This window comes from Protopterus annectens, chromosome 3.part1 (genome assembly GCF_019279795.1).
Source record: "Protopterus annectens isolate FY-2018-M chromosome 3.part1, PAN1.0, whole genome shotgun sequence".
Classification (NCBI taxonomy): domain Eukaryota; kingdom Metazoa; phylum Chordata; order Ceratodontiformes; family Protopteridae; genus Protopterus; species Protopterus annectens.
Window position 1 is genome coordinate 1453635491 of NC_056732.1, and position 16797 is coordinate 1453652287.

Consider the following 16797-nt stretch of genomic DNA (forward strand, 5'->3'; position numbering starts at 1 on the left):
CTCACCACTAACACCAGCGAGGGCATCTCATATATGAGGAAAGGATAACCAATACACAGTAAAGTGCAATTTCCCTTAAGAGCACACAGAGATCACAGTAGGTCTGGGGCTGGTCACTCCCTTGCTCCCCAGGTCCCCAATAAGGCTCCCCACTAACACAGCTGTAGTGTCCAGATCTCAGCCTAGCTGGGCAAGCTAAAATCTCCAGCACCCTCTCTGTCCAACCAGTGCTTCATGTCCCTGCCCAAATAGCTGACACACACACACACTTTGAGATAAGAGTCTACACGACCACACAGGCACTTCTGGGGAAAGCTGGCACAGGTTCTCCAGCTGTGCCTCTTTTAACCAGACTATATGGTAGTAATTACTGCCACCACCCAGCTAATATTTATCAGTTAACCAAAGGCCCTTAAAAGGGTGTCCAATTATTACTGTGCAATATTATTATCCAATTGGTAGATGTGACTAAATAGTTAAAGCTTATTTGGAGTGACCTGGACAGTAAACTCTATAAATATGCAATGTTCTCTAGAGCTTAAACTATCTCTACACAAAACCAGCCACAGTTCAATGGTTTTAAAATATTTAATAATAAATAATTAAAACCACAAGACAATACTTTCTACAATGCAGTGCTAGTCAAAAGTTCAGAGATCACACATACATTCTTAAAATAAATCAGTAGTACAGTTCTGACATCACAGAAAACACTTAGTCTAATCTTTCTAATTTCTAGTTATTCCTAAAAGAAAACACACTTCTAAAATAACTTACTTATAGAGCAAGGCAGAGTGCTGTGAGTTGGATAGTCAAGTCAAAAATGCTTAAGAAATCTCTGGTTCTCACTGTTTAAATTGAAACTGCAGTTCTGCTAAAACATTACATCATCTTTTTACACTTCCTGGAGTTCCCAGGCTGACAGAAACTGCATTTACATTCTTTTACACTTAGAGCAATAAAGGACTTTCCATATGTAAATTCTGGTCATTAACTTTAGCCTTAACAATAGGCAGGAAGCCTTCATTTAGCCAGACTGGAGCCGACTTGTAAAACATCAAAGGCAGTGATAAAATAATTTTAATTTCAAAGGACCAACAAGAAATGCTTGACTTGGCTTTCCTTACAGTAGATGGCAATATTGCCACATTGTTTTAAGACTAACAGTCATATTTACAAGTGATAGAATTATATGCACAATTCTATCTGGCTAGGCTGGCAGCCTTCACCCATCTCTACCAGTCTTCACACAAATTTTCAAAACGATTGACCAATGAGACATTGAATTCTGTAAATGTAGGGAAGCTAAAGTCAGAGGAAAAACAGCAAGATTTGTGGAGCTTAGCCACAAATTCCAGGATACTGCAAAGCAAAAAGAATGATTACAAAGATGGATGCACACAGATTGAATCAGAAAATACTAGAACAAGAACAACACCAGCTTTCTTAAAAGTGTGATAGTTAAAAGAGGCAATTCTGGACTTGAAAAAGAAAATGTGTGTGTGTGTGTATGTATGCTTGACAAAGTCAAGAGGTCAATGTAAAATAGGAAAACCAGAAATGCATTGGACTGGTAGAATAACTACATACACAGATGCACTTCTATGGAAAATTCTTTCACAGAGTGCCAATAGAGAGAAAAACAGAACAAAACAACTGGACAATCTTGTCAGTTTTTTTTTTGGGGGGGGGTGCATCACCACCCTGCACTCACTATGTGTGGGAATTATAAGTAACTGTTCTAAGGTCACAACAGTGAAAAAAGGAGAACATAGTTGATTGTCAGAGAAAGTTGTTTTGTCTGAATTAGTTTGATCTGCTGTCACAAGAGCCATTGATTATATTATGTGTTTCCTGTGTCAGTGATTAGTCATTTGAATGAAAACAGAGCACAGTTTAAGGTAGCTACTCATAGATTTCACCTTTCAACTATGTGGCATTTAACACACACATATGAATTTATGGATTTTTATCATATTATCTGAGGTTTGGAAACTTGAAATTCATATGGTTGAGACCACATGATTGGGTTTCTGAAATCTTGAATGTAAAAAAAAAATCTTATGTTTATGATGGGGGGGCTGTACCCCCCATGCCACCTGCAAATTATATATACCAACTCTGAGATTGCACTACAGTGGGGAAAATGGTAAATTCCCCAATCCCCACTTTACCGTGATCTACAAAGACATACTTTAATGGGGAAATTTAACCTTTTCCCCACTGTAGTGCAATCTTGGAGTTGGTATATATAATTTGCAGGGGGTATGGGGGGTACAAGGTGGCTTTTTCTTACATTCCATTTTTTGGGAAACTTGATCTTATGGTCTCGACTAAATGAATTTCAAGTTTCTGAAAACTTGTTAATATGATATAAACCCAAATTTGTGGATATGTATATGTTTATATATATATATATATATATATATATATATACACACACATATATATATATATATATATATATATATATATATATATATATATATATATATCTTTAGATCAGATCAGTGTATAAAATATATAATATGACATGAGTTAAGTATAATATAGATGATACAGATAATATAGCTTTTTATTATAATTATATAAAGTAATATGTTTTGATGTAAGCTGAACAGAGGTAACCCCATACAAGCTGCAGTGAGGTACATATCCAGTAAGTAAGTGCCATGTAAGCTTTGCTGTGCAGTACCGTCTGTTTAGCAAATGGTATAATTTTAATATACGTACTCTCCACCTAAAATGTTATGAGAACAGGATTATTACAACATTTGTGTGACTTTTAAAGAGCTGTGCTTTTGCTTTATGACAAATACCCTCAAATGATGATGAACAAATGTACTTTCAATTAATTGTGTTTGTAAAGGGGGGGGGGTTCTCCCTTCCCTTTAGAACTAGCTGTCGGGTAGTTCAAGGGGCCCCACTTATAAATGGAGTTAACAGAAAATAGGATTATTAGTATGGCTGTTGTGACATGGAATAAGTTATGCTGTCAGTTACAGGGGTTAGATACGCTAAAATAAAACCATTCACTTAATTTTGTAATATTTTAAAAATAGCCAATAAATACTATATATTAATAACTCTGTCAAGGTGAGCACAACTAACTTAATATCAAATGGTAATGTTCTTTTAAACTTCTTAAGTTATGTGAATTTTTCGAGGGGGAGTGGTAAATGGAGTGAAACTCTGTCAAGCACACAGCCCAGAGTCTTATTACATTTATGAAATGTATATTTATGGACTCATTTTGTTAGAGGAGGACTTATTTTTAGATCCACATTAACCATACATTTTTGATACATCCATTTTAGCCGATCATATTAGTTTTCTGAGTCTATTTTTGCATATGCATTTACACACACACACATATCTATATATATATCTATATATCTATATATCTATATATATATATGTATATATATATATATATATATATATATATATATAAACACACACATACATATATGTTTCTATAGCCATTTGCAAACTCCATGTTAGGAGAGTAACTACTTATAAAGATATTTTACTACTATTTTATAGGACATCTACCCTTTTTCCTTTGCTGTACTTGATATAATTTTCTTATATTAAAATCCCAGTCTAAATATTTAATTTTTTTTCATTTTGGGGGGGTGACTCTGGGTAAACACGATAAATTTTATTGAACTAAAGTAGTAGAACACAGGAAATAAATTAGGAAAATAGTACATTCCTGTTCTTTTATTATGTTGTAATTAATGATACCCCATGTGCAAAAATGAGAAAAAGGGGTTGTGGATGAATGGAGCAGTATCAGGAAATACTGTACTACCATCTGATATGCCCTCACTTAAATCCTGAAATTAGGGCAGCAAAATATTTTATCTGATTCTACTCTACCTCAATTGTCCTGCTTCCTCAGCTTGTTAGGAGACTTCTCAGTGCAACTCAGAAAACAAGCTGTTATGTTTTAATGCGTTTTTAGCTGGTTTAGGAGAGTAGCTTAAATATAAAATGAAACAGAAAATAATACCAAGGGGAAAAATGTCAAGTATATATAAATACAGTGATAGCTTAAATTATTCATTCCTATTTTTATTCAAGCATATTCATTGTAATATTGTTCCAACGACACCTTGGCTACTGAACTGAACTACTTCAAACAAAAAAAAAAGTTTGCTTCTCAATGTCCCTTTTCTAAGACAGAAAAAATGCAATCATGCATTTGTTTTTCTAGCTGGTTGAGTTATCATGTTAATTAAAATGAAATGTAAAACTATACATTTAAAAATAAAGTTATTGAATTGTAGTTTGTTGTAATCGGCAACACCAGATAATGTTATCCTACAAATCTGGTCTTCACTGGTTTAAGCCTCTGAAAAATAAGGTAGGAAATAGTAGTTACTTTTTGATTGAATATCATCTTTGTAGTAAAGTCACAGTAAAAATACTTAAAAACTTCAGTTCCCCAGTACACAGAAAAAAAAAAAACATAATGACACAATTTCTTTACTTTGATAATGAATAAACACAATGATTTTGTGAAATACAAATGAGAATAGAAAACAATTTTTTGCAGCAGTGTTGTCTTGGCTTTTTTTAAGTATAGCATTACTTAAAAAAAGCCAAGACAACACTGCTGCAAAAAATCATATTCTGTTACTTTTATCCTTTGTACATTGGTCTTCTGTGTCTACTGTTTGTGTCAGATTTACTGCTGCATTGATTCCTTTGGTTATGTGGGCTTACTCTGAAATCCAGGATACTTGCACCACAAATTGACATGCTGACTTTGATTGACTTAACTCACCATATTATTAAATGGATTCTAACTGGGAATGCGCACTTAATCAGTTATGTTATATCACATTCTTATCGGAATGCTCTGTACTGTTGTGGTGTGCAACTGCATTATACTGATGATCTGTTGTTTATTTCTTATATTTTTCAGGAAGATTTCAAATCCCATTTGGTTTACAAGTCTCGAGGCTTTGATTCTCAGACAGTTTCCCTACCAGTTGGTAAATGATTTTCCCATACTTTCTGTATTTTGCTGCACATCTATGCTTCTAATCCCTTTATATTTATTTGGATTTAATCTTCAGTTTAATGATGTAAATTTTTACTCTGTGAAATTACAGTTGAAAAAATTTCCCATCAGAAGCTGACAGATGTTATCCTAAACTTGCAGTAAATATTAACTATTTTTGAAAGCACGCACTCTCTTCTTGGAGAAAATACACCTAGTTGTTTTATTAGCATAATAAGATGTATCAGTACTTCTTTGTATCTAGAGGCTTGTATACTCCATGTTATGAATGAAGACTTTATCATGGCTTATTTGTACTCACATATAGTTTGTAAACCTTCTTATTGTTGTCATTTACTTGAACCCGTAAGTATCATATTAAAGTTATACCATTTTCCATTTCACTTGTGGAAGCTATTTACACAGTTATTTGCTTTATTATTGTTTTAATTGCAAACATTTATATGTAGCTTTTAGTAGTCTACAGCAATAATCTTCATACTGGCCTCTGTACTTGTTTTCAGATGCAACATAAACAGTTCTGATAGGTCAGCATTAGCAGTTTCACAAGTTAAAGATAGTTTTTACTGGGTTTACTGATGGATCCTAAGGTAACTCATTAATTTCTTCCTGGACCAACAAATCCAATCCATCTGTAAAAGCTGTAGATGTTTTAATGAGGAATAGCTGTCCTTTGCCTGGGATTTCTTTCTTTATTCCTGAACTGTCTGTTTTCAGTATTAAAGCAACTTATTTTCAAAGCAGGACACTATTTAAATCTTCTAATGGTCATTATTACTTAACATCATACTACTTAACAGGAAAATAGGTACTGGACAGGTAAATCTTTTAAAATGAAACAGTCGGTTGGAAACACTATCACCAGTAAGAAGTGATTTATTAGAACAAGGTTTCACCCCACATTAATGCATTAATTGAGCCCATTGCTGCAGTGCTAAGTCCATTTAAAACAATATGTTAAAGTATTTGTTTTTACTTCAAGGATTTTAGACAGTTTATTGATATTTGTTTAATTTATATTACAATCTTATATTATGGATGTGATGCCTCTGCACTGGCCCAGTATTCAATCCTCACCACTGGCAACAGTGAGGGATGTACACAATAGGATGATGACACCCACAGTAAAGTACAATTTCCCTTAAGAGCACACAGAGATCATAGTCAGTCTGGGGCTAATTTCTCCCTCTTTCTCCAGATCCCCAGTAAGACTCCCCACTGGCACAGCTGTAGGGTTAAGATCTCAGCCAAGTGGCCACGCTAAGACCTGCAGCACCCTCTCTGTCAAACCAGTGCTTCGTATCCCTGCCCAAGTAGCTGACACACATACACTTTGAGATTTTATTGATATACAAACGCACACACATACCTGGGAAAGGCTGATACAGGTTTACTACCTATGCCCCCTTCTGCCCCGACCATAAGGTAGAACCAGCTGCCACCAGCCACCCTTACTTATCAGTTACTATTTTGCCCTTACAAAGGGTGCCCAATCCTACTGTGTAATGTTACTAAAAATCCAAATGGTAGTTTTGACCAAGACATGCAAGGCTGTTTGAGTGGCCTGTACAGTGTCACCAAATACATATGCAAGTACTGTAAGAGCTTAAATCTGTCTCTCAGATATCAGCCACAAAAATGGGTTTAAATATATTTAATAATAAATAATAGAAGAACAACATAATACTCAGAAAACAAACAGTTATATCAGAGATCAAAATCACAGGAAATATTTTAAAACAACATTGCAGAACAGTCTCAAATAAATACAGAAACTATCTAAACTAATCTTTACTATGTTCATATCTATATCTAAGAGAGACACTATGCCCTAACTCAACTTTCAGACAACATGCAGGCAGAAGTGCTGAGTGGAAGTTTCTAGGTCCAAGACAAGATGCAAAATGCATAGTCTGTCTATGAGAGAGAGTTCTTAAATTAATATCAAACATTACTGCTGGGTTAGCTTGGATGACATCACTCTTTGTCACCTGACTTCAGTTCCCAGGCTGAACAGATACTAACAAAAATTTAACATCTCTGTGTGTGAAGTATATATCTCTCAGAAGTTTGAAAGCTGTGTAGCTGCTAGGAAGTCATAAAGCAATCAAACACTTTACATTTTAAACCTAGTAATTACATTTCTTTTCAGACAATAGAAAAACTTCTAGCTCTGGACATCCTGTCTCCTTGCTACATTAACTTCTATAGCACATCGTAAAGCACTTAATTTCAACTTATTTTCTTGAAGTTTTGTAAGTTAATCTTCTATGTTCCAGCAGGGTATGCTGTTGTTACATTCTTGAAGGTCAGTATATAACATACAGTTCTGTATAAATTATATCAATATTCACAATGACATAGGACAGTTCTGTATAAATCATATCAATATTCACAAATGACATAGAATTATTTACAAAATTCTAGATAGCTGGGCTGACAGTGTCACAATCCCCCCTCCCCCCTGAAAACTCAAGCTAGTTTTTCAAGTGACTCTTGAGAAATGTTGTTTGAGAGGGTTGAGCCTATCTGAGAATATCTTACCCCATTCCCTGTCTTGAGACCCCCACCTGTGTTGGCATTGCTAACCCCACTGCAGTGCTGCACTATCATATCATATACTTGCAAGCCTAGGCTCCACCTTACTAACTTGACATTTTGCTGGCTGGCTCAATCTAGCCATGTTAAGGGATTGTGGTCTGTAACAACAGTGAATTTCCTTCCATACAGATAAGGCTGAAGTTTCTGCAGTGCCCACACAATGGCTAGGTATTCCTTTTCTACAGCTGCATAGCATTCTTCCCTGGGTTGGAGCCTATGACTGAGATATACCACTGGGTGCACTTCTCCCTCTGAGGAAACCTGGCTAAGTACAGCCCCACTTCGTGGTTTGAAGCATCCACCTGCACAACAAATTCTTTGCTGTAATATGGACTGGCCAACACAGGGGGTCTGCCCAAAGCCACTTTAAGCTTCTGGAATGCCTGCTCACATGCTGGGGTCCACACTACCTTATCTGCCCTGTTTTTCCTTGTCAGTTCTGTGAGGGGAGCAGCTATGGTACTATAACTGGGGACAAACTTTCTGTAGTACCCTGCTGTCCCTAAGAATGTTCTCACCTGCTTTTTGGTAACGGGCAGGCCATGCCTAAGTGGCTTCCACTTTGGCAGGTTCTGGCCAACCCTGCCCTCTGTAGTCTGCCCAGCACCTCCCTGACATGCTGAAGGTCCTCTTACCAGGAATGGCTGCAGATGGCAATATTATCTAGGTAAGCAAGGGCAAAATCTATACGATCTACCAGCCTCTGGAAAGTCACTAGGGCATTTTTCATCCCAAAGGGCATCTTCTTGAACACGTACAAGCCAAAAGGAGTCATAAAGGCTGACTTCTCTCTAGCACTGGGAGTCATGGGCACCTACCAGTAACCTTTGGTAAGATCAATAGTGGTAAGCTACTTAGCCCCACCCAGCTGCTCTAGGGCCTTATCTGTCCTAGGCATGGGGTGAGCATCTGACTCTGTGTGACTATTTAATTTCCTGTAGTCCACACAGAACCTGGTGCTGCCATCCTTCTTTGGCACCAGCACCACTGGGGAAGCCCAAGAACTGCTGGACTCCTGAATTATCCCTAGTTCCAACATTTCCTGTATCTCCTCCCTCAAAGTCTGTTTGACTTTCTCAGGCACCCTATAAGAGGCTTGCTTAATAGGCCTTTGGGGTCCTGTATCCACATGGGGCTGCACCCTGGTTTCCCAGTGAACATGTCCCCAAACTCCTGTAATACTGCTCACATTTCTCGAACCTGGGTAGGGGATAGCTGTTGGGACATTACTACCCCTTCCACTGAGGTGTCAGTTCGAGCCTCACTGAGATCATCAGTCACCAGATCCCCCTCAGACTCCTCTTGCCATGCACTGCAAATACTCAGCACAAGAGCCTCCCTGTCATGGTAAGGTTTCATCATGTTAACATGGTACAATTTGTGCCTCTGCCTAGCAGTTAACATCACTGACCTTTATTACCGCCTTGTAGGGTCCCTCCTAAGCTGCCTGCAGCTTGTTGTGTTTGACAGGAATGAGAACTATTACCTGCTGCCCTACAGCATACTCTCTAGCTCAAGCATTCCTGTCATACCAGACCTTTTTCTGCTGTCTGGCTTCTGCCAGATTCTCCTGGGCCAAGCCCATGAGTTCCCTGAGCCTTGTCCTGAGGTTTAAGACATATGCCACAACAGACTCCATGTGGGATTCACACTCACCCTCCCACTCATCTCGAATCAAATCTAGATGTCCCCTCACCCTATGACCATACAACAACTCAAAGGGTGAAATACCTGTGGATTCCTGGGGCACCTCTCTGTAAGCAAACAACAGATGGGGCAGATATTTGTCCCACTCCCTCTTAAGCTGGCCTGCAAATGCCTGTAGCATCATCTTGAGTGTAGAGTTTAATCTCTCAACAAGACCATTAGTTTGGGGATGGCAGGGGGTGGTCTTTAGGTGCTTCACCCCCAAAGTACTTCCACAGACAAGCCAGCAGGTCTGACATGAAATTGGCACCTCTATCAGTCAGTATTTCTTTTGGGAAACCTACCCTGCTAAAAATCTCTAACAAAGCATTTGCCACCTTTTCTGCCTCAATTGAGGACAGAGCCACTGCCTCAGGGTATCTGGTAGCATAATCTGTTATCACTAGGATATACTTTTACATTGTGGAACTTGGGGTACTCAGAGGTGTTCAAGCCAGTCTTTTCCTAGTATCAAATGGATACTGGATATACTCTTTGGATCCTCAAGGTGTATGTTTGCACACACACACACACACACACACACACACACACACACACATATATATAATGTGTATATATATATATATATATATATATATATATATATATATATATATATATATATATATATGTGTGTGTATATATATATATGTGTGTGTGTGTGTATATATATATATATATATATATATATATATATATATATATATATATATATATATATATATATATATATCCATACGTAGTATTTGAGAAGGTTCTTTCAGTTCTAGGTGTGAGCCAATACTTAACTTTTTCTGGGTTCTAGCCTTTGGACTTACCTGACACTCAGAGCCTTCACAAAGTGTGGAACAGTGGTGGCTGATGACCTACACCTGAATAGAACCAGGTCTTCTTTGAACAGATTACTATCTGCTTCGCATTAGTTAAATCATTTTACTCTACGCACCTTCCAGTCCCTGACAGTATTGATCGAGAGCAAGAATTAGAAACTTTGCCCAACACAAGTGTTAATGTTTAGGAGTGTTCCATAAACACAAGGGCATCATGGGCATCAAAGGAGAATCCAGCAACTCCTGAGACTGGTACTTTTTTCTTCTTTCATATTCAGTGACTTCTTTCATATTGAATGATATCAGCAGTCAGTTATGAGAATCTTGGGACACATGCCTGCTCATGATTTCATCGTATCCTTTACCAGGCTGCACAGTGGAGTGCCCCCAGAGACCAAGTGAAACTTTAATTAGTACTTCAAAGTAGTGCATATAATGACTGCAGTAGCAGTTACTCCTGCTGAAATTCCTAACAGGTGAACATTTTCTATACCCCGTCTGAAGGAAGCATTCATACCAAATGACTTAAACCACTAAAAGCTGGCTCAACACAGGGGCTGTAGTTCCTATGATATTAATTCTTCTTTCCTTCCCAAGGTGGCCATTGAGCTAAATCCTAATCATTTTGTTAATGTTCCTTTCTTTCCACCTATTTTAATGAAGGACAGAGACACAATATTCACAGCATGTGGAGATGTTGTACTTTCAGAACAGTTTTCCTTCTTAAAGATGACCAGTTATTAGAACCTTTTGTCAAGAGCAGAGAGGATAAAAAGTAATGTTTGTCAGCCTAAGTGGTTTTCTGACTGTATTGTTTTTTTTTTTCTATTACAGAAATGGTAAAACTCTGTAAATGGCATTTCAGTGTCATTGTACTACTGTAGTCACTGGGTACATGACGATTTATTGAATAGCAGTATGCTGAAAGTCAAAATACTGAAATGTCAGACTGTTGAAAGTTTTCAATTTTGACCTAAAAATACTTAACATACATGAACAGCATATGTACACTGTACAATACATACTCATTCAACAAACAATATCAATTCCCTGTCAGTGACACTCAGAAATGAATGCTAACTTTAGTCCTGAAGGGGGGTGGGGCGGGCAGGTCCAGCTATCTACAAGGTATTTTGATTTCAATGTTTTAACATCTCATAATTTTGATATTTCAACGGTGTACATTTAGTATTCTGACTTTCAGTATGTTGCTACTTTCATTAAGTTGACATGGATCCATAGTCACTACCTTTACCAGCCTTTGCAAAGCAATATAAGCTAGACCTGATTTTAAGGTCAGAGCCTCCTTTGGGGTCAGTGATAGCAGTGGTTTGCTGTCATAGTTGCTCCTGGCCAAGATGTCAGCTGATTTTGGTATGTCCCCTATGTGTGTAGTAGCCATGGCATTTAAAATCTAATCATCATCATCTTCTTTTGGCTGTTCCCATTAGGGGTCGCCACAGCGGATCATCTGTTTCCATTTCTTCCTGTCCTCTGCATCATGCTCTTTCACACCAACTGCCTGCATGTCCTCTCTCACCACATCCATAAACCTTATCTTAGGCCTTCCTCTTTTCCTCTTACCTGGCAGCTCCATCCTTAGCATCCTTTTCCCAATATACCCAGCATCCCTCCTCAGCACATGTCCAAACCAACACAATCTCGCCTCTCTTGCTTTGTCTCCAAACTGTCCAAACTGAGCTGACCCTCTAATATACTGATTCCTAATCCTGTCCATCCTAGTCACACCCAGTGCAAATCTTAACATCTTTAACTCTGCCACATCCAGCTCTGACTCCTGCCTTTTCGTCAATGCTACTGTCTCCAACCCATATAACATAGCTGGTCTCACTACCCTCTTGTAGACCTTCCCTTTCACTCTTATTGGTACCCGTCTGTCACAAATCACTCCTGACACTCTTCTCCACCCATTCCACCCTGCCTGTACTCTCTTCTTCACCTCTCTTCCACACTCACCATTACTCTGAACTGTTGATCCCAAGTACTTAAACTCATCCACCTTTACCAACTCTACTCCCTGCATCCTCACCATTCCTCTACTGTCCCTCTCATTTACACACATATTCTGTTTTAGCCCTACTGACCGTCATTCCTCTCTCTCTAAAGCATATCTCCACCTTTCCAGGGTCTCCTCGACCTGGTCCCTGCTCTCACTGCATATCACAATGTCATCTGCAAACATCATAGTCCACGGGGCCTCCTGTCTAATTTCATCTGTCAACCTGTCCATCACCACTGCAGATAAGAAAGGGCTCAGAGCTGATCCTTGATGTAATCCCACCTCCACCTTAACTGTATCTGTCACTCCCACCACAGTCCTCACCAGTGTCACTACCCTTGTACATATCCTGTACCACTCTTACATACTTCTCTGCCACTCCTGACTTCCTCATACAATACCACAACTCCTCTCTAGGCACCCTGTCATATGCTTTCTCTAAGTCCACAAAGACACAATGCAACTCCTTCTGACCTTCTCTGTACTTCTCCATCAACACTCTCAGAGCAAACATCGCATCTATAGTGCTCTTTCCTGGCATGAAACCATACTGCTGATCACTAATCATCACCTCCCTTCTTAACCTAGCTTCCACTACTCTTTCCTATAACTTCAAGCTGTGACTGATCAATTTTATCCCTCATACAGAACTTATTATATACATCATAACTCCGAATCCGGAGAATTTGCTGTGGATGCAGAATGCATTATCTCTTCATCACTTACTAGTTTAGTCTTTTTCCTGTGCCAGATCTATTGTCATCATGTGAAAGCTTTCAGAATGGGAGACTGCCTATTAAAAGCAGTTAGAAGGTCCCAAAGACAGGGATGCTGTCTTGGAGAACTTTAATTGGCTAATTTCAAGGAGGTGGTGCTTGCCAGTCCTATCTTTCCCTGCAGCCAAGGCGTATTCTCACAGACCCAGCATTATGCTAAATATTTATAAATTGTATTAATCTGGTTTTGAGCATGTTTACTTTTGGGAATAAAATGTTTCATCAAGTCAGTAGGTGTTTTACTGGCTTCTAGTTATTCTTTGTCCTTTATAGCTTATTTGGAGCATGTCTGAATATTTATTTTATAATATTTATCAAAAATGAACATTTATTCATGTTATTGGTGATCTTTTCTTTGGATTAAGAGCAATGATGTTTTTGTACAGCCTTAAGAATTTTGTGGGGTGGCTTCCTGAAGGGCATGGAATTGAAGTCAGACAGAAATAATTTAACATGGCTTTTCTGGGTGCACCATTCTTCAAAGATAGCAATAATTTTATAAGTAAACATAATAGTGAATCAGCATGTAGTAAAAGTATTGTAGTACATAGTGTACCTGTATCATGTTTTGAAACTGGCTACATAATAATGTTGCTTTTATTTCGTGCATAATTTAAAACGGGTTTTAATTGCAGTTTCATATACATGGATCTGATGAGGATAAAGGTAAGCAGTGGTCATACATTCACATAAACTACTGCTAAGACTCATAGAGTTTGTGATGTCAGTAAAACAAAAGCTCCATGTATTGCAACGAAATTATAAATGGGATGTTGATCATGACAATAGATTTATTCTGGTTGTGTTCAGACACTTGAAACAGCTGAACTTGTTGCCTTTGCACCCTGTTGATCAGCAGTGCAATCCTTTCAAGCTTGACTTCCTCCCCTGTCCCATAAATCTCGGGTGTAAGGAAAAGGACTTCAGATCTCTTGAGCTGTTAGGGGTATTTTCTTTATTTATGGCAACAGATAAGTGATCTTATTTTCTGATATTAATAACTTAAAGTTGTCAGCTAATCTTTACAATTCTGTCTGTGGTAGTTTAGGCTCTTCTAGTCGTCTTTTCCTCCTCTTCTTACCCATACTCCCCCTTTACCCTCCCCATCCCTTGTCAGTAAAAAAAGCAATATCTTTGATTTTTTTCTCTTATATTTACTCCTTCAGTAGCTGAAAGTACAGTTTAGTGTTGCTGTTTACTGTTTTTCCATTGAGAGGATTGTTGTTGGGGTTGCTCTTCTAAATGTTGTACTGTTGTTGGTGCATACAGTTGTTTGTATTGAGACTTGTTACTTTAGTTAAGTTTCTGTTGGCATGGATAAAGAATCAAAGGCTTCTGTATTCAAGAATTGTGGCCATAAAATTCTACCAAAAGACGCATGGTGTGCCTTGTGGTGGGACATTTAGATAATGACTTCCATATGTGAGAATTTTAGCTCCCGAACTTTACTCAGCCAGAGGAACAAAGTGATCTCAAAAGGGCTCCATCACTCTGAAGGAGGAGGAAAAGTCTAGGAGGGATTCCCAGACAAGGATAAGGCTACATCTAATTCCCACCAGACCATAAACGGTCCAAATACTACTCCAGGTTCTTCTTGGTGCTACAAATTGCACAAGACCACAGATCTAGTCTCAACTTAAATTGACTGAATCAATACATAATGAAAGTTATTCTGGATGATCACAGTGCACTCTATATTACTGTGCTTGCAGGAAGGAGACGTGATACGCTCTTTGGATCTCCAGGATCTATACCTACATATAAAAAAAGTCAAGACACAGGAGTTCCCTGTGCTTCAAGGTGGGAGGAAGTCATTGCTAGTTTCAAGCCTTCGCATTTGGACTCACCAGATCTCCCCCAGTCATTTACTAAATGCATGACTTCTGTCACTGCCCAAATGCAGCTACACTGAGTAAAGATTTTCCCATTCCTAGATATTGGGTTCATAGTGGCGGTCTTTATAGAAAAGCTCCTCACTGCAAGACAGTACTTGCTGTAGTGTTGTCTGTCTCTGGGGCTTATGGTCAAAGTGGTGAAGTCCCATAATGGATACATCATAATCTGTGGTATTTATTAACTGCCAGTTGGGTACAGTCAACCAGAGGGCACAATTACTACTGGACAGGATTTCTGCTATTGTGAATAAAATGACAAGTCTTCCAGAAAACCCAAAGTCTACAGCAGATGTAATGCTCACAGTTCTGGATTTGATGACTGCATCTATTCAGACAGTTCCATACTACAGGTTAAAAATGATAATTTTACAGTGGACACTCGAGACTCAGTAGAATCAAACAATCCAACCCATGGCACATATGGTCAACATTTCAAGGACTTGCATTAAGAGCAAGGTGCGATGGACAGATCCCCAAAATCTGTGCATACGGACACCCTTTGTTCAACCTACCCCAGCTGCTATGGTTATGACAGATGCATCCATTCTGGGGTGGGGGAGTACTATCTTCATGAAACCATCCAAGGAACATGGTAAACACAAGAGACCAAATGGCATATCAGAGTGCTGGAAAAGAGTGTGTTCCTCCAAGTGTTGCAAACATTTCAGGACTTGCTTTCCAGGGTGAAGTATGCATTAACTCAGACTATATGGCAGTGGTGTAGTACATAAACAAGCAAGGCAGAACATGATCTTGCACACCTATGCAGAGAAGCCATGAAGTTTTAGGAATGGGATATAACATCACATTTCTTTCTTATAGCAATGCACATATGGGGGACATCCAACATGATTGCAGATAGATTGAGCAGACAGATATTGCCGCCACACAACTGGTGTCAACATGATTATACCTTGCATCCAGTTTTGGAAGTGGAGAAGACCTTGTAGTAATCTCTTTGCTTCACCATCCAACACCATATACAACAGTTTCTTCACCATTGTTCCTCAAGAAGGACAGTCACCAAGCGACACATTCACCCACAACTGGTCCCAAGGTCTCGTGCATGCATTCCTCCTTTTCCAGTCATAACCAAGTTCCGCCAGAAAACCGAAATATGCAAAGCAATGGTCATTCTCATAGCCCCATTTTGGTCCTCATCTCAAGTGAAAACTTCTTCTGCAGCACCCAATCTGCACTGTCATCCATCTGGACATTTGCTGTCTTTATTTGATCACATGATTTTGCTACTTCCAGTGATGGGCAGGAACCAGTTGCTTTATTCTGATGTGGTCCATCTGATAAGTGCATCTCAAAGACCTTCCACATGGTAAATTCATAAAGATAAATGGAAGAGGCTTACACTTTGGGCTACAAAGTAGAATTTATATGCCTATTCAGCTCCTGTTTCCCATGTGCTTACCTTTTTATCAGGTTTATTCAAAATAGGAGCTAGTTACTCCTCAATAAAAGGGCACCTAGCATCCAATTTGTCCTTTCATCAAGGTTTTCCTACATCTTGTCTGACATTACAGAGGGTATGTAAATTATTTTTATAATGAGTTTTTCATTCCAGACATTGCTCCTCCTTGGGAATCTGAATTTTGTGCTAAAGAGATCGACTAAATCTCTTTTTGAGCCAGCAAACTCAATTGAAATTAAATTTGTGACCTGGAAGACTGTCCTCTTGGTTGCTATCACTTTCTCAAAGAGAGTTTCAGAACTTCATGCCCTATCTTCCAAATTCCCTTGTCTGGTGCTCTAGCCAGAAAGATTTACACTTAGAACTAACCCATCCTTTATGCCAGAAGTGGCCACTCAAACCAATCTGACTCAGTCCATTCATTTACTGGTATTTTTTCTAAATTATTTGAACAAAGGTGAATATCATTGTACTGTTTAAATGAACATAGGCAACTTTGATTTTACCTTCATTGCACAAAGGCATTCGGGA

At 38.5% G+C, this 16797-nt stretch overlaps 1 protein-coding gene across 1 annotated transcript in view; it reads left to right on the top strand.

The window, feature by feature from the left end:
- Nucleotides 1-16797, top strand: part of ADAM22 (ADAM metallopeptidase domain 22) — a 2281988-nt gene that overhangs the window by 1015120 nt on the left and 1250071 nt on the right. Inside the window, exon 7 of the mRNA XM_044066314.1 lies at nucleotides 4937-5006. Coding sequence (XP_043922249.1) covers nucleotides 4937-5006 — 70 coding nt within the window. The remainder of the gene's footprint in view (nucleotides 1-4936; nucleotides 5007-16797) is intronic.